Here is a 25080-nt window from a genome sequence, read left to right as displayed (position 1 = left end):
TTTGTATTTTATTGACACGCCTAATTTTAATAAATGACTTGTTTAAATTTAACCGGCTAAAAAAATCAATAAAATAATTTGTTTATTACTTATTCAATTTCTGTTATTGCATAATACTGAAAAAAATAATCAATCGCTAAAACTGTGATAAGAATTATCAAGCCGATTGATTGTCATTGACTTCTCGTACATTTCGTAAAAATAGTGATAAAAAATGACTGTGCTAACTTTGTACCTACCTATTAATGATTAAGTTGTGTAGTAAACACTGAGACGTGGGTCACACGCGGGTGCATTTGCTGTGCACAAGTGATTACTCGTAGTGTAATGCAGTAACTTAAATCGAAAGCTTGACGCTGCACGGTTGATGGTTAACTACGAAAATAAGTGAGCGTAACTTTCTACAGTGCTATATAAATGTAAGTAAAATATCTTAATTTAATAATGGTAATTTTTTAAGATATATTTTTGTATGTGAGATGGGTTAAGAGTTAAGACTCTTAAGACGAACACCGGGGCAAGAAGAACACTATGTGGAAACACATATTAACTCACATTTATAGACGGGTCAATCGCGAAATTTATTTTATTACCTTTATTTACCGACGTTTCTACACAGGTTTCACTGGTCGTGGTCGCGGCTAAACTGATATCGGAGCAAAATGTCAAAACAGAGATTTGTGCAACTACCCGTCGAAAAGTGTATGAAAAAGTTTGGGGTAAATATCACATTTTCAAACCACCCACTAATAATGTTAATAATTGTCAATAGGCCGACACGCAACACTCGCAATATCCGCGCACATATCCCAAGATAATAAATAAATTTCGCGATAGAGCCGTCTATAAATGTGAGTTAATATGTGTTCAAAACGCGAAAGTTTTAAATATTACTTTGTGGAAATATCATATCTAGTGTTAATTTTGCCTCAAGCAAAATAAACTATTTTCTGTTACACCATCTCAGACTCACCATGTGTGAACGGTCATCGCGTTTCAAAACTACATCTATACTTTAACATAAGAGTGAAATACCATAAACGATCTAAAATCGCTTCCCATGAAACGGGGAACATGCCTTCCAAGGCTTTTCAAGTCCCGTCACGACAAAAAGTACTAAATCAGGGAGAGTTGTACATTTATTGCACTTTTATGTGTTTAAGTGCAGGTAATTCGTTAGATAGCGGTTTAACGAGGCTCATTTGTTTCATAATTTCGTCTTATTTAAAATTTTAATAAGTTTTTGGCAAATATTTCATTTTTAGTACAAGCTTTTATTTATGACTGTACTTTTTTTCCACAGACAACTAATACTCATCGAGACAATTCTAAAAACGCAGAACACAATTAGGTAGGTAATGTTGTTTTATCACAGAGTTCCTCTACCTCCTACTACGGCTACCTCCTGTCTCCAGCATCAGATCAGCCAGCTCCATGTTATCATAATATTGCATTGTGATTCGATTTATATAGGTACCTACGTAAAAATTTCAGCTTCATCGTAATACGGGAAAGGGGTCAAATTTAACTTGCAAGATTTGACCCGTACAAACATAGTTTAATACATTCATGGTTCCATAGCTGTAGGTACTATGTAACTATGTTTGTACATTTCAAGTTAAATAAAAGCTTGTAATAAAGAAAACTTTCTTTAAACGCTACAAAATTGGTACAACAGCTGGATGCCTGAGTTGCAAATTTTCCCATTGAACTGTTATTTTAGTAGGCACTGGGTTATAAAGTCCGAGCTTAAAATATAAATAATATGTAGACAAAAATGAGTCGGATATTTTTATCTACTACCTATTAATCATATTACTATTAGTTAAAGTTTAGTGATAAAAAATTGTGGCAAATTTGTATTGATTATGACTAATTGATTTAAAAGGACGTTATCTAGTTTAATTATAAGCAATTTTTGTAGTTTTACATAAATAGGTAGTAGTGACGAATATAATAAGTACGTCTATTCCGGACATGTTTATCGTATGTGAAAGGTTACGTCGACTTATCTGACTAGTAAATAGTTCTAACGCTATTATCTACGATTGAGTTATGCGGTTGAATTAGGACATCGGGTACGCACGCACTCAAAATAACAATAATGAACTAAGTGCAGACAATCTGGAAAACTTATTTGAATGTAAGGGTATATTATTGAATGTGTCTTAAAATAAACCTTCCAAATAGTCTTAGAAGATTACCGTATTGCCAAGTTTATTATTGTCTAATTTTATATACTTTAGCTCAGTTTTAATTATGTTTTGTAGTTTTTCTTTACCTGAGCATTTAAAGTAACGTGTATTGACTATAGGCTAGCTTTGATTAAAAATTAACCTAACATTTTCGTTTTCAGATGTACCTACTGTACCTGTAAAAAATGGCAGAAGAAAATAACATACGACATCGCTCGCGAGAATCGAAACAAAATGGAATTATCGAACATCGAAACGAAAAGATACAGGATTCGGAGTTCAAGCCCAGAGAATCTCCCCTAACGTATCTTATAAAGACTTCCCTTCACATAAGAGCTATGTATCACATTTTTGTTGTGATACTTGTAGTGCTGTTATTCGACACAGTCATCTACGACCTCGTGGAACGTGGCAAGTAAGTCTGCGTCGAATCCTCGATGAAAATGAGCTCATTTAATGCTTAGTGGGCAAGGTACTGTGAACACCTGGCCCCTATTTCACCACGGTGACAGGTGCGAAAATTGTCGACATCACTGTTACTGACGTCACAGGCCTCCATAGACTACGGTAACCGCTTACCATCGGACGGGCGGTGTGCTTGTTTGCCACCAACATATTAATTTAAGAAAAACTCCATTATATCGCCAATAAATAAGTACTTATTTTGCGAAGCTAATGACAATTGTCACAAGAAACACGACAATTGTCACGACAGAACTCATTTCGTGTCAAGAATTACCGAAAGTTCTATTAAATTGTGTGACAATTGTCATCATCATCATCATCATAAACTTCGAAAGAGAAATACCTGTTTTTTGCCGATATAAAAAAGTTTTTTTAAATAATACAATGATGGTGGCAAACAGGAATACGGCCCGCCCGATGGTAAGCGGTAATCGTAGCCCATGGATATGCCTGTGACGTCAGAAACAGTGACATTTGTCGAATTGTCGCACCTGTCGCCGTGGTGAAATAGGGGCCAGGTTTGAAACACTAAGCGAAGTCTGGCGCTAAAATGTATCCCTAAACCTTTTCAAACACATAAATCGTATATTCTCGATATCCAAATACTGATTTCAAATATAATAATTAAGTTATGAAGAGAAGCAATTAATTGAGTAAAAAGATAACAACTAAGTTCAGTAGGTATTTATTTGACTTTAGTAAATTCCGTTTTGTGTTCGTGGTAGAACCGTGGCTTATTTTCATACTTAATTTCGCAGGATAAATATAGGGACAAGCACAGTGAAATACGGTTTTGGAGACATTGGTCGCGGCGCTAAGCTCTGGCTCTTCGAATTTGCTATCGCTCTCTCCTTCTACCCGGGACTACTGCTCTATGTTACCGGAGCGAGATTATTCAAAAATCATACCGGTAGGTAATAAACAGTGATCGTTAATTTTCCAGCAATTTTGGTGCAGCATTGTTGGTTAAAAGCATCCTGTATGCCCTACTCTAGGTGGAATAGATAATTAGGGTTAATACTTAACAGTAATATTAACCTGAACCAATCCTCTCCTTAAAAAAAAATTGAAGAAAATCCTTTATTTTTACTATGCTGCACCAAAATTGCTGGTAAATTAACGATCTCTGGTAATAAAACTTTATTCTACCCTTCGTCAATACCAGAAAGGTGTACGATCCACATCAATCCCTGGCTGGATTTTACTCAATATTTTAGCCAAAAGGAAAAATATGAGTTGCCGATCATTTATAAACATGTTATCCATCTACACTCCAGACTTGAAGATCCCCAGACCGTAGTCCCTTGTTCTCTCTTTAATTCAAAATACTTCTAAATTTATAAGTACAGTCAGCATCAAAAGTAGTGTCATGTCATCACACTCGCGTACAAAAGTATTACCTAACAGCTTACCAAAAACAGATATGTCTCTATATGTAGAACAATTGCACTGTAACAGCTACATAAGAGATTTATCACTTAGGGCGGTAGATACTTTTGGAGCGCTTTTTATACTCTACTATCGATGGTGACTGTACCTATTGTGCACGATCGCCCAATGATTTTGGTAGTTTATATTCATTCGCTAATTTGCGTTAAATTTTACGCCAAACAATGTAGATTTATGTATACTCAATAACTTTTTCAATCAGTAGAGAGAAACAAAGTTGATGAAACCAGAGTAAGAGACGAGTAAGTAATCAATTTCGCTCCGTGCCTAGCCAGGGTTTCATACTCTTATAAAATATCAAAACAATTGCAAAAGTTTGACGAACAGGTAATTATTTATTAACTTCTATACTAACTTAAATACAAACTACTCAGCAATATAATTTTGATCGTACTTCGAAAGCAATTCTTGTAATAAAATATGATGACTTAAATAGGTACTTCGAGTATTTACTTGAAAAGACAAAGAAACAGCTGGTAGATGAGGTAGCCATATCATATAGAATCTATACGTCGAGTAAGATTTAGCGTAAAAACCGCGTCGTTTAACATGCAATATCTTTGATAAACTTGACATTTAAACTTCGCGCCAATAAACAGGGGGGCTCCTGTGCTGCCACCTAGTACACATGCAGTTCATGCACGTTCCCTATACAGCCGAAATTATCTGCGACGTATCTTGCTAGACAATAGAAAACCGCAGTTTGAAATAGTATCCATGACGTGGATACAAGAGGCCACTGTGACCAGACTGTGACTAAAATTGGTTAACCGAGTTGAATCTGTCGCATGTCAGCATTTACACGCTTGACAATTAAATAATAGTATTGTCCAATAATAGCGAATAGTTCAGTGCCCTGTTTATCAAAAGCTTGTAACTTGTAATACAAGTGGAAGTTCCTTTCTAACAAAAGCTGTAAAAAAGTGACATCCGCTTGTATTACAAGTAAGGGTGAAATCACATCTGTCAGCATCGAGCCGCATTTTATATATGAGAAATCGCTCGTTAGTATGAAAATGCGTACGCATCGGAAAGCTGAAAGCATGCGTACGCATCTTCATACTAACGAGCAATATCTCATATATAATCTTTAATAGAAAAAAACCGACTTCTCTAACTACTAGCCTGGACCCACTTAACGGCGCTTATACTTTATTTGGTAATATGTATACATTTTATGGTAATCATAGTGGTTTGTTTAGTTTAGGTATCATAGTGGTTTTCCGGATCAAGGTCCGGGTCCGTGTCCGGATCCGGGTCCGAGTCCGAGTACGGGTCCGAGTCCGGCCGAGGCGGGCCCAGTCCAAGTCAAAATCGAAATTCAGAATCACAAAACGTGTACTATGCGTCGTTGAAGAGTTCTGTTCTGATCATCATCAGCAGTTCCGCTTCATCAAATACCACAGTTTGTAATGTAAATGCTTGATTTTCTGATGAAAATATATAAAATTATATACGTATGCCTTTAAGATTTGAGGAGTTCCCTCAATTCCTCATGGATCCCATGTTCAGGACTTGAGATTGACATAAATGTGCCTAAAAACCTAACTTGCTTAACAAACATAACGAAAAGGACAAATCGCCAAATGCGAGCTATGCGTCGTTGAAGAGTTCCGTTATGATCATCATCAGTAGTTCCACTGCATCAAATGCGACAGTTTTTAATGAAAATGCTTAATTTTTTGATGAAAATACAAAAATATCTATATGCATGCCTTTAAGATTTGAGGAGTTCCCTCGATTCCTCATGGATCCCATCATCAGAACTCGAGCTTGACAAAAATGTGGCTTAAAAACTTAACTTGCTGAACAAACATAACGAAGAGGACAAATCGTCAAACGTGTACTATGCGTCGTTGAAGAGTTCCGTTCTGATCATCATCAGCAGTTCTACTTCATCAAATGTCACTTTTTTAAATGTATATGCTTGATTTGTTGATAAAAACACAAAAATCACTATATGTATGCCTTTAAGATTTGAGGAGTTCCCTCGATTCCTCATGGATCCCATCATCAGAACTGGGTTTTGACAAAAACGGGACCAATCTGTATACATATACATACAATCAAAAAAAAAATTTTCAAAATCGGTCCAGTAATGACGGAGATATGGAGTAACAAACATAAAAAAAAAAAATAAAAAAATAAAAAAAATAAACATACAACCGAATTGATAACCTCCTCCTTTTAGATTTAGAAGTCGGTTAATAAAATGCGGCTCGATGCTGACAGATGTGATTCCACCCTTACAAGCTTTTGATAAACAGGGCACAGTTCATCTCCATCTAGAATCGCAGTAGTGAGGAACGGTTGTGCCATACATGTTTTGAACAACCATGAACGTGAACGGCGTAGTTGAGTGCGCAAAGAAATAACCAGTTGTGGGTAGTCTTGTGAATGATTAAAAATACATGAGTCGAGTTACGAAAACCGTAAAATGTAGAGTTGGTGACGTTTTAATTAAGTTTAACGGTTTAACCGCTTAACCCCGGGTTAGTGGGATGGTGCAAGTGGGCCTTAGATACTGTCCTTTCATACATCATCATCTTCATCTTCCTCGCATTTGTCCCGGCATTTTGCCACGGCTCAAGGGACCCTGGGGTCCGCTTGGCAACTAATCCCAGGAATTGGCGTAGGCACTAGTTATTACGAAAGCGACTGCCATCTGACCTTCCAACCCAGAGAGTAACCTAGGCCTTATTGGGATTAGTCCGGTTTCCTCACGATGTTTTCCTTCACCGAAAAGCGACTGGTAAATATCAAATGATATTTCGTACAAAAGTTCCGAAAAACTCATTGGTACGAGCCGGGGTTTGAACCCGCGACCTCCGGATTGCAAGTCGCACGCTCTTACCGCTAGGCCAACAGCGCTTCATACATATCATAGTTGTCCTTTCATACATTTTTTTTTATAGTTTATTCTTTTAAAGTAGTGATAAGTTTTCTCTACTTTTATTTAAATAAGTACAATCACTTTATGTAGACCAGAAAGTCGCAAGTCTTTAAAGCGCAGCGCAGATTTCATATTTAAACTCATGGGACATGGAGGCCGATTCCGTTTTAAGAATATGTTACGGTTATTATCTTGTTTTCATACCTACGAACTTGGCGGTCGCTAATGCTGATTGGTGAACGTCAAATACAATGAAAGTCGAGTCAAGGTCGTCTCAAAACAAGAACAAAACCGTATAACCAATTAAAAAAGAATCGGCCTCAAGTTTCCACCAGTACTAGCTACAACCACTCGGCGGCGTAGAGTGTAGAGGGCCTTTTGCTGCAACCAGCCCCTCCAATTAGTCACTTGGACGGTTAGGTACGTGCGCCATTTAATACTAAACTACACGCAAACTGGAAACTATACAGGAACTAGGAAATAAATCAATGTATATATTTTGATTTGAGTTATTTTGGGTAGAATTGAATTGAATTGAATTGAAATCATTTATTTTCAGACGTTACATCCATAGTTTGTTAGTACAATGTGGCTTAATAACTAAGTTAGTAAGAAATACAAATAAAATAAAATAAAATTCAATTGAAATTAAATAATTAAATTAATGTTACATTAAATTAAACAAATTTAAAATTCTTATTGGATTGCACATGCATGCCCATCCAATGACTGATAATAGGGCTGTCCATTCTACGCGCGATCACCCTCAGAAGAGTGTTGGTGCTGCCCCTCATGCGCACCCACAACGACGCCACGCGCTTGCGCAGTACGGCCTGGAAGCCGTCAATGCCGTTCCCGGCGATCATCCCCGAAGCGCTACAGCGCCAGGGCAGCCCCAACAATCCCCTGAAGGCATTATTGTACTGGACCCGCAGAGCACTAAAAGCTTTCTCGGTGTAATTGCTCCAGAGACTGCACGTGTACATCATCTGGCAGTACGTTTTAAACAGCGCGATCTTTACCTCGTGAGAACAACGTGCAAATCTCCGTGCAAGCATGTTACCCCTAATCGATAGTGCTCTGCGTTCCCTTTCCAAGTCAACATCATCTTTAAGAGTGTCCGTGACCCAGTGACCCAAATATTTAAATACATATTTAGAAACACTACTATATATATAAATTTTAAACTGAAATAATGTTATGTGAATGGAAAAGTGAGCCTCCAATGCCAAGGGCTGGGCACTTCAGTTTGTACAGAGTGCCCTTAGTCTCTGAATAAATGCTGTAATCTTTTTTAATTATAATCGTATACTATACAATCAGATAGCTATGTACCTAACTGAATTTTGTTAGACCTTACTCGTAGCTTTTTTTGGCTAATAATAATTACTTTGTCTAAGAACTACACCAATACCCTAAAGTAAAGGTAAGCTAAGTAGCGAATCGGTTTGCGAAGTATCGTGCACACCAATAGGAAAGCATCCTCACACCCTTCGTTACCTTGTTCGAGTGGACGCCAGTCCAATTTCCAGTGGACGCTCACCCTACAACCAGTGGCGTAGCGTGAACTAATCTAGCCGTGGGCGAAATCGCATCTGCGAGGCCCTTTTCTTTCACTGTGTTCCGAAGGGGCCTCGCGCGAGGCCCCTATTGGGGCGCGAGGCCGTGGGCGACGGCCCACCGCCCACGCCTAGCTACGCCACTGCCTACAACAATAAAAAACCTGGCGAATGAGGATTGCAAGCTGAGTGTCACGGTCAGTTAGCCATTCCCCCACCTAAGGCACCTGCCCGTAAGACGGAAACATTGATCGAGCGGCGCCCGGCTTAGCTCATTGTCCACTCGAGCCTAGCCGGCAAAGCTTCCAATTTACCGCTTCACAGACACGCTGCCTTGAATTAATCTCGCCGCGACGCCCTTTTTTGTTCGGATTACATAATAAAAACACGAATGGAGTGCTCTTGTAGGTAATAGCCGTGCGATATGACAATAATACACAGACTCTAACAATTTATAACAAGCCTTACTCCTAGAATGCTTGATATAACTTATTTCATTGTGAAAATAAACCGAATTTTAGGTATAGGTATACCTACGATATTTCATTAAAGATTGCAAACGTTATTGAGTTCTAGTTAGTCGTTTAGTTACAAATTTAATTACTTAAATTTTGCTTCTACACTTTTTATTTTTCAGTTAAAACCGCAAGAATTGCATCTAAAACATAAAGTCCATGAAGACGACCCTCGAATGTGTCAAAATGTTTTAAAGTTCGCGGTGATTTAACGTTAGAAATTGTGTTTCAAAGTATGGAAAATAGACATCACTCGCATCAAAAGAAAATGCTGTAGGTATTGATGAAAATATACAATCTTTCATGAATCATGAAATATTTACTTTAGAGTTTAGAGGAAACATGTTTAGGTACTTCACAAAAAGTTTTAATGGAGATAATCCATTATTTTTGTTGCGAGGGAAGAGGGGCGCTTGGCATTCTCTTTTCTAATACCTATTACATATAGATATCGTTGTTTTCAGCTTGTGTCTTTTTATTATTATTTGCTACGTTATTCTTATTATAACTACTATGTAAACAAAACAACCTTTATTTGCCTAAATGAATACTAATTAGCACTTAGGGCTACGCCAAGACAGTTAATTTCTTTGTAGTTGTAGACGACCCCTTGCTTTTCTAAACAAGTTATTTGTCTGTTACTACGTTATTAACTTTATTGTGACGTTATTAAATAGCTTCGATAATAGATTATCGTACTATTAAAAACATAAATGTAATTATCTACTACTATTGATATTAGTTTTATTTTTAGATATAGGCTTGATAATACTGTTACTTATTCTGTGATATAGTCCTACCGACCGACCGTTTTACCTAAAAACATTATGTAATGTGGTCAATTAAATTCATATTAAATAAATGTGATTTCCAGTTAGGGAACTAGTGTCCGGGTAAGGTGACAGTCCATTTCCAACGACAGCTGCACTACTGTTGATTTTACTATGGAAATTGACAGTAACACCGACGCGTTCAGTACCAGTAGTGCAGCTGCGGTCAGAAATGGAATGTTACCCGCTAAGTGACAGTCCATTTCCAACCACAGCTGCACTATTGTTCATTTTACTATGGAAATTGACAGTAAAACCGACGCGTTCAGTACCAGTAGTGCAGCTGCGGTCAGAAATGGAATGTTACCCTTAGTGGTCAAGACGTTAGCTGCGTAAGCTGAAAACGCGAGGTCGATTCCCGCCTCGCCCACCGGTGGACTTGGACACGTTTTCTTTAGTGTATGATATCAGTTTAACTGTGATTTATTAAAAAAAGGAATTTAGTAGAACTATTGTAAGCAACTTCAAAAACGTATCATTCTAATAATAAACTACATATAGAATACACAAATAAAAATACTAGAATAGGTTTATATGATTATTATTAATTCCGATTCTACCCGTAAATCGAATATCATTCTTAGACCTCACGGACTATGTCAAAAATACACGTCAGGGGTTAAGATCTGGACTAGGTTATCATTTTAAATAATATAAAAAAAAGTTTAAAAAACACTCACCATTTATTTCAAGGTCTTCGCCGGCTATGGACGACGATAGCCATCTCGGGGCTGGCGGCTCTCCAGGGCACTCTCGTCGCCGTGCCAGTGTGGGATCTGGGCAGGAAACATCTGGCACTCGCCTCCGGGGTCACCGTTACCTGCGAAATGGTAAAATAAGTTTTTGCCAAAAATTTCATTTTTGGTACAAGCTTTTATCGCTGACTGTACTTTTCTTACGACAGACAACTAATACTCATCGAGACAATTCTAAAAACCCCTAACACAATTAGGTTGCGTTGTTTCATCATAGAGTTCCTATGCCACCTCCTGTCTCCATCATCAGATCAGTTCGACAGTACCATATTATTGTATAGTCATCAGAACTACATACAGCTGCCAATTTTCATGACGCTACGATCCTTGGAAGATGGTTAAATTAGTTACCTTAGATTCCATTACATAGTTACATAATACAGGTCGACCTAATAAAAGCTTGTTAAATAATTTATATTTTAGTAAGTATCGATATTTCACCGTAATTCTTTATTTTATATTCAGATACGTCTTCTAACGATATGGTTTATTTCATGAAACCACTATGACCTTAGAAATATCTTAGGAAAAGTGAACAATTCACTGTCAGGCGGCCTTCGTTATCGCGACACCGGGATAACAGCCCATACATAGCTCTCATATCTAACTAAACTAACCCGTTGTCAACGAATATTTCCTACGGACATCTACCGTAAGAGTGTCACCTAAATAATTATTTGAACACTCTAAATAGGTACTAAAATGACAGTTTTTTTTAATCTTCCTATCAGTTTAGTACAATAGCAGGATTATTTGGTAGTAAAATGGCCGAAGTATTAGCACAGGCACTAGTTATTAGCGCCGAAAGCGTCTGCCATCTGACATTCCGACCCTGAGGGAAAGTACTAAGCCTCATTGGTATTAGTCTGGTTTTCCTCGAGATGTTTTCTTTCACCCAAAACGACTGTTAAACATTAAATGATATTTCGTTAATAGTTTCCGAAAAACCCATCCAACTGTAATAAGACAAGTGCAAGTCGGACTCGCGCACGGAGGGTTCCGCACCATCAACGAAAAATTTATAAATTTATTTTATTTTATTAAATTTAAATATTTATTTTATTTTATTTTTAGTATTTGTTGTTATAGCGGCAACAGAGATATATCATTTGTGAGAATTTCAACTGTCTAGCTATCGCGGTTCAGAGATACAGCCTGGTGACAGACGGACGGACGGACGGACGGACGGACAGCGAAGATAGGGTAGGGTAGGGTAGGGTAGGGTATAGATAGGGTCCCGTTTTTTACCCTTTGGCTACGGAACCCTAAAAACATTCAACCGGTATGTTGCCCTATATAAAATAGGATACATCACAATAACAATTTATACGTTATATCTACACGTGTTGTTTGCCATAAAAGCTGGGTCGTTGTGTCAATACCCTCGCAATTTCATTGATAATCAGATAAAACTTGGATAAAACCGTGTTTTCTGCTGGCTTGATTGATGCGCGGCCGGCTTATCTGTAATGTTGTGTGATTTATGTGCAACAAGGCAATTTCGGGAGCCGCCCGCGTCTAATGCACGCTCCACATGCGCAAATGGCCGGGGAAAAAGTAGTAAACAAACGTAAACGTAAACATATACTATAATAAGAGTACTTGCCATTGATTAAGCCCGGACTCAAACTAGATAGTGAGAACATGTTACAGTCGGACATACTCGTACCCCGAAGTGATCCCATAAGAGTTCCATGAAGTGGTACTGAACACTAAAAAATTAGGTACCCACTAGTATACTAATGAGCACCGAAGTAGCTAATGTTACGCTGTTGGTTTTCACAATAAATATAAATATGAAATGAATGCTAGGATTAGAGAGAAAATTACATTTCGTGAAAATGCGAGATTCAGTTTATTTTAAGTAATAAATCATCTTTATTTATATTTGATAACCAGTGTATCCCAAGAGGAGACCACTGTTAAGGCAACGAACACCGAAATATATTCAATTGTTTGTAAAGTTCCCACCTAAAACCTAAATAAAACAGTGATTTTTCCAAGGTCCTATTTATTGTTTACGAGCACTTTACAAAGTTTTAAGTAATGTAACACCTGACTTACAAACATTTACATTGTTTAAATAATATAATATTTACATTGTTTATTAATGTTATATTTAGTCATTGATATAGAATAAAGAACTGGATACCCAATCAGCCGCAAAAAATGGCCCCACAAAAGTAACGTTGAAACAGATCACGCGTTACTTTTTCGTTTAGTCTTGTTTGAAACGCTCAAATGTGAAGTTGTCAACAATTACGAAATGTGCCGTTAAAATATGTAAAAATAACAATGATAAAACAAGGAAAAAGGATGGAATGTATTTCTTTCGGTTAGTTCTTTGGATAGCATTACATAATTTATGTAATCTGGTGGTAATTTTATGGTTTTGAATAAATTAATTTGTTAGTACCAAAGAAGGGATGTCAAGGAACAAAAATCTAATGAGTCGATGTGAGGTCAATATTTATTTTTATTTTTATATGGAATTCGTAAGGAATAATATTATGTTTAAATTCAAGATTTCCAAGAAAACCTATGCGACGTGCAAAGTGGACTGCTATTTAATTATAGCAAGAGATAGGGGTGATGCAGTTTTAAACAAAGCAAAACGGCACTTGTGTGATCGGCCCATTTCCCTGTTTCCGACAACCAATAAGGGCTTATATCGACTAACTGTAAATGCTAAACCTGTCTGAACACAGTGACAACCACAGGATTTTTTTGGGTTATTTCCACCAACTCGCTTTGGTGGTAACTAGTGGGAATTATTTTTCCCAGTAGTTACCAGTGGTAAAAGGTGGGAAAAAAAAAATCCTAGTAGTTACCACTGATATCAACTTGGTGGTAACTAGTGGGAACAACCCGATTTTTTTTATAAAGTTGGACTTTATAAAAAAAATCCAATCAGTACCTAAATGTCCCCGTGCACCTGTGCGATGAGTAAATGTAGATCTAAAATACACAGTTACTTTATTAAATAAGTTGAATTTATTTCAAGGAAATTAGTATTTAAAGACGTATACTTACTTATTAAAAATTTAATTTGTTTGAATTTGAACCACGAATTAATTTTATTTAAACTCCCGATTAAATTAAATTTGTTTTATTTATTACTTCAATTGGTTTTTCTGTACAGTAATACCTATTCAAGTGTACCAAAGTGACTCCATTCGTTCATTATTCTCGTTTGACGTTGCTTGACGTAAATACGTTACGTTTAGTGCCATCGGACTAAATTTTTTAACAGTGTTGGTACTTATGTATGCAAATTTGACACTTAATGCTTACGACATTAAGCTCTTTTCTGTACGAAACATTTATCTTGACTCAATATTTACGTAAGCGTTTTTATCATCAATGCAAATGGTGCGAAACGTCATTGGGATCCACATTTCTTGACGTTTTTGTTCTGCTTTGTGTGTCTATTTCTTTTAAATCAATCTAATAACTTTACGTGGCCGTGTATTTTTTAAAGTATTTCATTACGACATCGTCGTACCTTTATAAGAAAACCTACTACTTTAAGGACTGATAGCATTTTTTTTGATCTAAGGTACCAGGTAACTTCTTTTTTAATCAAGGTTTATTGGGTCTGCTTGCATAAAAGTGTTTCAACCTGAGTATTTTCTCAACTTTTAAACTTCTTTTTGATTAAAATACATTTTTAAAGCCGCGTCATGTTAGCAGTTTCACGGTTGTAATTATAACAAAGGAAAGCAAGGTTCGCTTGGCAACCTAATAGCTACTTATTAGTAGACACCCATATATTTTTCGCATTAAATTATATTTTTTGCCTCAAGGCAAATTACAAATTAGTACCTATTTTGCTAATTTATAATATTAAAACTAATTTATTTGCGAATTTAAAACAGTCATTTATCCTAAAAGATTAAATTTTACTTTTGTACCTACTCATTTCTATGTTATTTTCTTTGTTAGTGTAATAATAATTATTTTTTTTTCCTTTTCTTTTGTTATGATGATTGTGTGTAAATTTATATTGTGTGTCATTGCAGCTGTCAAATAAATGATTTATCTATCTATCTATCTATCTAAAAGAAGATTGTCGTATGTATGATTATTGATTCCTTATGCTCCAGAACCTCAGTAAATAAACATAGTGCGATTTTCATGATAAGTGGGAGCATCCATAACTAAGAGAACTATGCTTGAACAAATGTTGAATAACAAAGTTCCCGCACTCGTTGCTCGTAACAAATATACGTACACATACACAATTGAATCGGAAGTATGCATACAATTCTGTATCTTATTCCATTGACTTAAGTTAAAAAACTAAATATGTATTTCTTTAGGACGGTAGCTATAGAATTTAGAGCTTGGAAAGTTGCAACAACTAATCAGCAACTTCCACAGTTGCCTGGGAATAAGTGTTCCAACTTTTAATTACATAGCTACCTATACAACTTATCTACAAGGCCACTACACTGATATCCATAATTAGAAAGAGTAATTTGACATTTACGGGTGTGTACGAGTATTACCTTACCTGCCGCGTGGTATGGTATTGTATGGTATGGTATGGTATTAATCTAGTAGTTTTGTGAGTCAAAGTTAGGTATGTTTAATTTTAGTGTTCTAGATCTACTTCATCTTATAAATATTTCCATGCCATTCCTGACCTCATACAAAATCCAATAATGCCTCACGAAAAATCCCATGTTTTTTTTCAAACTGATGTCATTTCTTTCCAATGGGCATGTCTTAAGTAATTTTTAGTTTAGCGCTAGACCAAGTTCTTGATACTTTTAGGTCTAAATAACCCCAGCAGTTACAAAATGGCCCAACGTGGCAGTACCTACTTTTAGTGTAATAGAATTCGGTTTCTATGTAGGTACCGTAAAACCATTGTTCTGCTAGTTCCGTAAGTGGAAAATTAGGTGAGGGTGGCCTAAAGTGGATTAAGTACGCTAAGGAAGGATGATTGATCAATGTGTTTCAATATCGATATAATACTGTAATAGGTAAATAGGATTAGGTAACACTATTATTACATATATATTTAAAACTACCTTTCAAGTATGTATATAGTACAAGTACAAATACCTATGTTTATAGTAACTTTCAATACATACATAGCTATATCGCAATACAATAGACCTCCAAAGTTATTTCGATTGCTAAACCAATGCGTAAGGGTCTAGAAATCTAACAAAATACTACACCGTGTATTTCTGCGGTTAATATTAATGTTGTTATTAAAGATTCCTTCCTCTGAAGCTAATACCTGTATACGAGTATATTGAGTGATCAAAAAGGTGTATTTAGGTATATACTAATACGAGTATTATAGACACCCACTTGGGAATCAATTTCATCAGCTCATATAAATAGCTCATTAATATCGTAATTGAAAAGCTTACGCCAAAATAACTTATTGTAAATCGGTTCAATAGCGATTTAAGTCGTTTCAAAAATGAGCGATTCATATTCCACTGGGGCCCGGAAGCAATGTATAATATGTTTTCGTTACGAGGCATGTTTACTTTAAGAATGAGTTCGTTCAGTGATAATAAGGACTGTTTATTAGGTAACGTAACTTCGTTAGACCTAATAAGAACCTACCTAAATATTGACTTTTTTTCAATCGGTACCTAATAGGTAAAATATTTTAGTTCATGCCCCTAAGTTTATAGTGTAGCTTAACTATTACCAGTCCGCCGGACGATATCGGCCGTTCCGAACAACTGACAGGCCAATATCGTCCGGCGGACTGATAATCAATACTCTATACAAAATGGCCCAATCAATACTCTAATGATAGTAAATACTCTATTACGAAAGTAATAAAATATGCTTTAAAAAAAAGTTATGTGTCATGTATGTAAATTAAACCTATGATGACAGAGCGGCAGGTACGGAATAATTGAAACATTTCAGATTTTAAGTATTATTGTTATGTAACCGATTTTGATGTAAATAGGTAGGTACCTACGACGAGTTGTCGGTCCTAGGAATATCGGTTACTACCTAAATAAAGGAGTTTGTGATTTAACAACATAATAAAAACAAATGCAGTTGCAGAAATTCCATAACGTTTCTTACGTTGGTTTTGGTTAAAAAAATTATTAAAGCCGAATTCATTAATAACACCATCCCGTTTAGTCACACGAGTACCTAGCAATAACTCAAAGATGGAGTAGTGTACCGGCAAAACCGTTGAAAGTGAAACGCTACATAAATCACCTGGACCCTCGTCAGCGGCAGCGGTAAATAACGCCATCGCAGCTGTTGCCGCTACCAACATTGTCAAACTAAAGACCAATTCTCAAACAAAAAAGCTTGTAACAGACTGCTCTTAACATTTTATAATTTAGTACCTTCACACACGCAAAGACTGATTTTTATATCATTGTATAGGTATATAATATATGTAGTTCGAGTGTAATATCAACGTTTAATAGTAGATTGTACAACAGGAACATAAACCAAGCACTTTAATTCGAACCAATTTATCAGCCCATCCTAGGCTAGGTAGGGCATAAAAAGGTGCAATGAAATGGAATTCACTTTCTATCCTTTTATTTTTAATTATGAAGCATATTACAGATTGAGATAATTCATATACATACCAAAGGCGTAATATATCTTCACCATGGGCGTAATATCACGTTAGAATGTCAGTGAAGGCAAATCAATGAAATATAACTTGATTAAGTTTCACATTAATTCACATACCTAGTTAATATAGGTAATATTTGATAGTCGTAAAGGGCTCAAATCAATAATAGTGTGTACAATAGATTTTAATGAGTAGATTTGTATTCAATATAGCTACACTGACTATATTTCGCAAAATCATAACCTAAACCCGTATAATTCACATTAAGCCTATCCGATTACGTATTCCCGTTAAGCAATTTATATTCCCCGAGGGATATCGACAAATTGTTAGCCCCAAGAAAGTATTATGTTCTGGTGAAGAATTGCCACCTTGAGAAAAACAAGAACCTGACTCAAATCTCATGGGTATCGCACGAAAGCCGCTATTATTTTGCCAAATAGAGAGACACTGCCAATAAATATTATAATTTCGTTATAATCTCGTCAATAACACCAGTTAAAGTAATTACCAGTTAAACAATGTAATATGCAAATATCAAATAACATCTATTAAAATGTAATTTTAACTTTTAAACTTTTACCCTCCAATAATAGAGATTGCTGAATCCATCATTATTATTTCTAATACTTTTTTTATTATTTCTGTACCGTAAGACTTTAGAAATGTTTGTTTTGTTTAAAATGGTGTAAGCACGTTCTTGGTAGGTAATAAAATAGACGCCACGCTTTAGCACAGTAATCGCGTCATCTCATTCGGAAAGCGTTATCTTTATCGCGACCAATTTGTGCTACACCAATAAACGTTATCGGAGCTCAACACTGCCACCTATTCGAGGATCCTGCGATATCATTGCAATTGCTTACCGAAGGACGAGTAGGTAAGTCTCCGGCAAAACAAAAGCGCAGGAACGGCTGTAATTTTTTTTTAAAATCGCAACTTGATTTATTATTGATACGATGCGACCTTGTCACGACTCTCAATAGTCGCAAATGTCGCAATCCATTTTCCTCGCGTAATATTGGTGTAATGCCATCATGTTTTGATTTTTAACCGACTTCCAAATTTCAAAGAAGGAGGTTATCAATTCGGTTGTATGTTTTTTAACCGACTTCCAAATCTAAAAGGTTCGGTTGTGTTTTTTTTTATTTTTTTTATTTATTTTTTTATTTTTTTTATGTTTGTTACTCCATATCTCCGTCATTACTGGACCGATTTTGAATTTTTTTTTTGATTGTATGTATATGCATACAGATTGGTCCCGTTTTTGTCAAAACCCAGTTCTGATGATGGGATCCATGAGTAATCGAGGGAACTCCTCAAATCTTAAAGGCATACATATAGTGATTTTTGTGTTTTTATCAACAAATCAAGCATATACATTTAAAAAAGTGACATTTGATGAAGTGGAACTGCTGATGATGATCAGAACGGAACTCTTCAACGACGCATAGTACACGTTTGACGATTTGTCCTCTTCGTTATGTTTGTTAAGCAAGTTAAGTTTTTAAGCCACATTTTTGTCAAGCTCGAGTTCTGATGATGGGATCCATGAGGAATCGAGGGAACTCCTCAAATCTTAAAGGCATGCATATAGAGATTTTTGTATTTTCATCAAAAAATTAAGCATTTTCATTAAAAACTGTCGCATTTGATGCAGTGGAACTACTGAATGCTGATGATGATCATAACGGAACTCTTCAACGACGCATAGCTCGCATTTGGCGATTTGTCCTTTTCGTTATGTTTGTTAAGCAAGTTAGGTTTTTAGGCACATTTATGTCAATCTTAAGTCCTGAACATGGGATCCATGAGGAATCGAGGGAACTCCTCAAATCTTAAAGGCATACGTATAGAATTTTATATATTTTCATCAGAAAATCAAGCATTTACATTACAAACTGTGGCATTTGATGAAGCGGAACTGCTGATGATGATCAGAACAGAACTCTTCAACGACGCATAGTACACGTTTTGTGATTCTGAATTTCGATTTTGACTTGGACTGGGCCCCGGACTCCGGACTCGGACCCGTACTCGGACTCGGACCCGTACTCGGACTCGGACCCGGATGCGGACACGGACCCGGACCTTGATCCGGAAAACCACTATGATACCTAAACTAAACAAACCACTATGATTACCATAAAATGTATACATATTACCAAATAAAGTATAAGCGCCGTTAAGTGGGTCCAGGCTAGTAGTTAGAGAAGTCGGTTTTTTTTTCTATTAAAGATTATTTTATTATTTTTTTTATTTTTTTTTATGTTTGTTACTCCATATCTCCGTCATTACTGGACCGATTTTGAAAATTCTTTTTTTGATTGTATGTTTATGCATACAGATTAGTCCCGTTTTTGTCAAAACCCAGTTCTGATGATGGGATCCATGAGGAATCGAGGGAACTCCTCAAATCTTAAAGGCATACATATAGTGATTTTTGTGTTTTTATCAACAAATCAAGCATATACATTCAGAAACGTGACATTTGATGAAGTGGAACTGCTGATGATGATCAGAACAGAACTCTTCAACGACGCATAGTTCACGTTTGGCGATTTGTCCTCTTCGTTATGTTTGTTAAGCAAGTTAAGTTTTTAAGCCACATTTTTGTCAAGCTCGAGTTCTGATGATGGGATCCATGAGGAATCGAGGGAACTCCTCAAATCTTAAAGGTGTGCGTATAGAGATTTTTGTATTTTCATCAGAAAATCAAGCATTTTTATTAAAAACTGTCGCATTTGATGAAGTGGAACTGCTGATGATGCTCAGAACAGAACTCTTCAACGACCCATAGTTCACGTTTGGCGATTTGTCCTCTTCGTTATGTTTGTTAAGCAAGTTTAGTTTTTAAGCCACATTTCTGTCAAGCTCGAGTTCTGCTGATGAGATCCATAAGGAATTGAGGGAACTCCTCAAATCTTAAAGGCATACATATAGTGATTGTTGTGTTTTAATCAACAAATCAAGCATATACATTTAAAAAGTAACATTTGAGGAAGTGTAACTGCTGATGATGACCAGAACGAAACTCTTTAACGACGCATAGCTCGCGTTTGGCGATTTTTTCTTTTCGTTATGTTTGTTAAGCAAGTTAGGTTTTTAAGCCATATTTATGTCAAGCTCAAGTTCTGAACATGGGATCCATGAGAAATCGAGGGAACTCCTCAAATCTTAAAGGCACACGTATAGAATTTTCTGTATTTTCATCATAAAATAAAGCATTAACATTAAAAACTGTCGCATTTGATGAACTGGAACTGCTGATGATGATCAGAACAGAACTCTTCAACGACGCATAGTACATGTTTGGTGATTTCGAATTTCGACTTTGACTTGGACTGGGACCCGGACTCGGATCCAGATCCGGACTCGTACCCGGATCCGGTTCGGACCCGGACCCGGACCTGGACTCGGATTCGGACTCGGACCTGGACTAGACCCGAACTCGGACCCGGACTCGGACACAGACCCGGACCTTGACCCGGAAAACCACTATGATACCTAAACTAAATAAACCACTATGATTACCTACCATAAAATGTAGGTATAAAGTATGATGAGGCCAAACCCCTCCCGCTCAAACCCCCGTACACCGCACCGCATGCGCCGTTAAGTGGGTTAGGTTAGGTTATTAAAAAAACTAATGACCTCTGGGGAGTCTCTGTCCATGCTGTCAAATCCTTAGTAGAAATTGTAGCGCCTGACTTGGTAGTTATATTTAACAACAGCGTTGATTGCGGCGAGTTTCCTGATCTAATGAAACATAGTAAAGTAACTCCTTTATTTAAATCTGGTAGCAGCTCTGACCCCACTAACTTTAGACCGATATCTGTGCTACCAACATTTAGCAAGATTTTTGAAAAATTAGTTCTTTCTCAATTAGTACGACATTTTAACCTTAATAATTTAATGCATAATAAGCAGGTTTTACACGGGGTCGCTCAACAACCGATGCTGCTGTTGAGCTAATTAAGCATATTTTCGATGCCTGGGAGGAGTCACGAGATGCTTTAGGTATCTTCTGTGATTTGTCTAAGGCCTTCGACTGCGTTTGTCATGAAACATTAATCAGGAAACTTCATTATTATGGAGTTAGAGGATCGGCACTGAATTTACTTAAGTCCTACTTAAATGGTAGAATACAAAGGGTCGATGTGAATGGACAGCGATCACCGGGGTCATTGGTCTCTATGGGTGTACCGCAGGGGTCAATATTGGGGCCTTTCCTGTTCCTTATCTACATAAATGACTTGCCATTCCTTGTAAAGACCCACCATGATATAGTATTGTTTGCAGACGACACCTCACTTATTTTCAAACTCAAACGACAGCAACAAGCTTGCAGTGATGTAAACGATGCTATTTCAAAAGTAGTAAATTGGTTCAATGTTAATAATTTATTGTTAAATGAGAAAAATACTAAATGTATTAAATTTGTCACTAGTAGTAACGTAAGGCATGTGCAAACAAGTGTCATTGTGAAGGATGATGAATTGGAATTAGTTGATAGTACAGTTTTTCTTGGTATAACTTTAGATTCTAAACTCCAGTGGGGTCCCCATATTGCTACTCTTTCGAATAGACTGAGTTCTGCAGCTTTTGCAGTGAGCAAAATCCGTCAGTTAACTGATGTGAAAACAGCTCGATTAGTATATTTTAGTTACTTCCATAGCATTATGGCATATGGTATTTTACTGTGGGGTGGTGGTTCAGAGATAAATACCATTTTTGTTCTGCAGAAGAGGGCTATTCGAGCAATATACAAAATGAACCATAGAGACTCACTTAGAGATAAATTTAAGGAAATTGACATAATGACAGTGCACTCTCAATACATTTATGAAAATATTCTTTATGTACATAAAAATATTGTAAATTTTAGAAAAAATTGTGAAATTCATAATATTAATACTAGAAATAAACATAAGCTCGCAGTGCCCTTCACTCAGCTCCATAAAATAAAAAAATCATTCATGGGTAATTGTGTAAGATTTTATAATAAACTTCCAACCAAACCATATTACTGAATTATCTATTAATAAATTTAAGAATTATGTAAAGCGTAAACTTATTTCTAAAGCTTATTATACCACACAAGACCACATGAATGATAAAACAACGTGGGATTAATTGTTATTCGAAATGATTATTTATTTATTAGGTGTATTTGATTAATGATGAAGAAATTGATATTCCGATGTATGTACTTCTTTTGCTTTTTTTATTTATTTGACATTTAGATTTTATTCTAGAAACATTCTAGACTAGTATTTTTTTATACAATTTTTTTCATGTTTGACGATCCTTTTGTGAAATTCTTAAATTTGTGTTAAATTTGATTTGTATAATAATCCAATATTATTATGGAATAATAACATCAATAAATTGCTCTGATAATTAGCTTAAGATAATATTTATGTTAACGATTCATAAGTGCTTGTTGCTAGGCCTACATGAATAAAGTATATTTTGAGTTTGAGTTTGAGTTTCACGCATCGCGTTTCATCGGGTCGCGTTACGTCTTAATAATGTGTGTCTGCCTTAGATATGAGCGCCGATAGGCATATAACCGGCGGCGGCGCGCCGGTCAAAATTGGTCGGCGGCGGCGGCGAATCGGCGGCGTGGCCTTGAAACACCTTAGATTAATGAAAAAAGAATTCAAACCAAAATTTTACCGAAAAAACATGTTTTTGCTGAAAGAAAGTTATGAAATAAATGCGTTTTTTGAGTTACTAATGTGTTGCAGAAAGTTTTTTGACATATATTTGTATTGCATAATGTTACTTGGCAGAAATGTTGTTTGGCAGAATTACCTTTCGCATAGTATCATTTAGCATACAATCACTTCGCAGAGTTTTATAATCCAGAACCATATTTTGGCATACTGTTGATGATCATAATAGTATTTTAAACGAATATTGATTTCGCAGATTGAGAATGTATTGCATACTATTTTGGTGGCATAAAGCTATCAAGTTTAATTAAAGGTGATGTTATAAATGGTTTTAATTGACTTACCTACCAATGTGCTGCAGTACCTAGTATGCTCTAACATAATCTGTTTTTATGGCAGTTGATCTTACTTTTCTGGTAGCCGTCCGTTTTTGTAGGAGGTCGCAGCTCTAACCTAACCTAACCTATTTTTCTGACAGCCATTCGTTTTTGTAGGAGGTCGCAGCTCTTACCTAACCTAACCTATTTTTCTGACAGCCATTCGTTTTTGTAGGAGGTTGCAGCTCTAACCTAACCTATTTTTCTGACAGCCATTCATTTTTGTAGGAGCTCGCAGCTCTTACCTAACCTAACCCTGAAAGTCGGCAATAGTAATCTTCTGCTTAATGATATGCTGCAAAATGTATTGTATGCGTAGTAAATAGTAATGCCAAGTAATAGTTATGCAAAATTATCATTCGACTAAAAGTGTTTCTGCGATACATTATGCTAAATGTATTTCGGACAAACAATATTATGCCAGACGAGGGGAACCCGCGTTTTTTATTTTCAAGGATAAATTATTGAATAATGGTACGAAAAAAATTGATATCGTGTAACTGTGGATAAGCGGTATCGCGCGGCATCAGAGGCGGTCTTAATCTTGGCGAGGCTCTGACCGGAAGATCTTAGCAAGGCCCTTATCTTTTGTGCTAAGTTAAAAATTGCGGATTGACTGTATCAGGGAAACGTCTTGTCGACAGTTCAAAGAAAATCGAGCTCCGTCATTAACCAATATCGATTCAACAAAACCGATTTATGTCAAAAAGTGAGGCCCAACGCCGAGCTCCATGTAACATCGAAGACTTGATTTCGACGCCTCCCAATGCGAGGCCAGAGGATGAGCTGCAGGTAAGCATACAGCTAAGAATCGAACGCCAAGTGTAAGCTTGGCTGACGGCTGAACGCTTGGAGCGCCGATTGCGGCGCGCTTCTGTGCGACGCCGAGCTGCAAGAGAGCAGAGCGAGGGCGCAGGCCGATAAAGACTGAAGCCATAGTGTTAAAGATCTGGAGCTTTCCTGCGGGCGCATTCGTGCGACGCCAAAGGCCGAGCTACAATGGAGCTAAGATCGGATAAGGACCAATGCTCAAGCGTTTTAAAACAGGCCGAAAGTTAATTGAGCTCCAAACAGGGCCAAAAACTTGCAGGTTCAGATAGCGGCGATAGCTTAATTCCATGCGAGCGATGCAAGGCCAAAGATTGAGCTGCGAGAGAGCAAAGCTTGAAATTTGAACAGTGGCCAAGTTTATTTGAGACCCGATTCCGACGCCCTTCCGTGCGAAGCCAACGGCCGGACATTTGGACGTGGAAAAGCTTAATATCTCAAAATTAACCCCATTTAATACCTTTTAAAGACGTTTAACCATGCTTGCAATAGTTAAATTCGCGGTAAATGACGGATGGTTAGCTGGCAAAATTAGTTACGCATTGGGTCGGTAATCCAAAGATGTGGGTTCGAGTCTCACGTTAGCCAGAGTTGATCACGGTTAATTTTTTCATTGTGATTGACATATGTCTAGTGTATGTGTGTGTGTGTGTGTTTCCTTAATTCCGTCCCAGGCGGTGTTAAGTCTGGAAGTCTGGTGAGGTCATTGTCTCTCCGATTTGCACCATAAATCGTCTGCAATAGACGCAAAGGCCAATTGAATATATACAATCTATAAATTGTAATGTGGAACGTTCCACAATAAAAATGAAAGGAAATCAGTATGTTTATTACAAGCATATTGATGTTAAAATTGATATTAAATAATTTCGTTTCCCCAAGACTTGTAGCGCGGTTACTAGACAGATAAGTTTGCATTTGCCTTCGATATTTTTTAATTATAT

General features: G+C 36.7%; 1 protein-coding gene across 1 annotated transcript in view; it reads left to right on the top strand.

Annotated features, from left to right (window-relative positions):
• The first annotated feature begins 2288 nt into the window (after window positions 1–2288).
• The window catches only part of LOC134648947 (sterol O-acyltransferase 1), a 43900-nt gene continuing 21108 nt past the window's right edge, over window positions 2289–25080 (top strand). The window contains exons 1-3 of the mRNA XM_063503602.1: window positions 2289–2610; window positions 3419–3570; window positions 10600–10736. Coding sequence (XP_063359672.1) covers window positions 2381–2610; window positions 3419–3570; window positions 10600–10736 — 519 coding nt within the window. The 5' untranslated portion in view covers window positions 2289–2380. The remainder of the gene's footprint in view (window positions 2611–3418; window positions 3571–10599; window positions 10737–25080) is intronic.

Source organism: Cydia amplana, chromosome 6 (genome assembly GCF_948474715.1).
Source record: "Cydia amplana chromosome 6, ilCydAmpl1.1, whole genome shotgun sequence".
In the NCBI taxonomy this organism is placed as follows: Eukaryota; Metazoa; Arthropoda; class Insecta; order Lepidoptera; family Tortricidae; genus Cydia; species Cydia amplana.
This window is presented reverse-complemented; position numbering and strand designations above follow the sequence as displayed.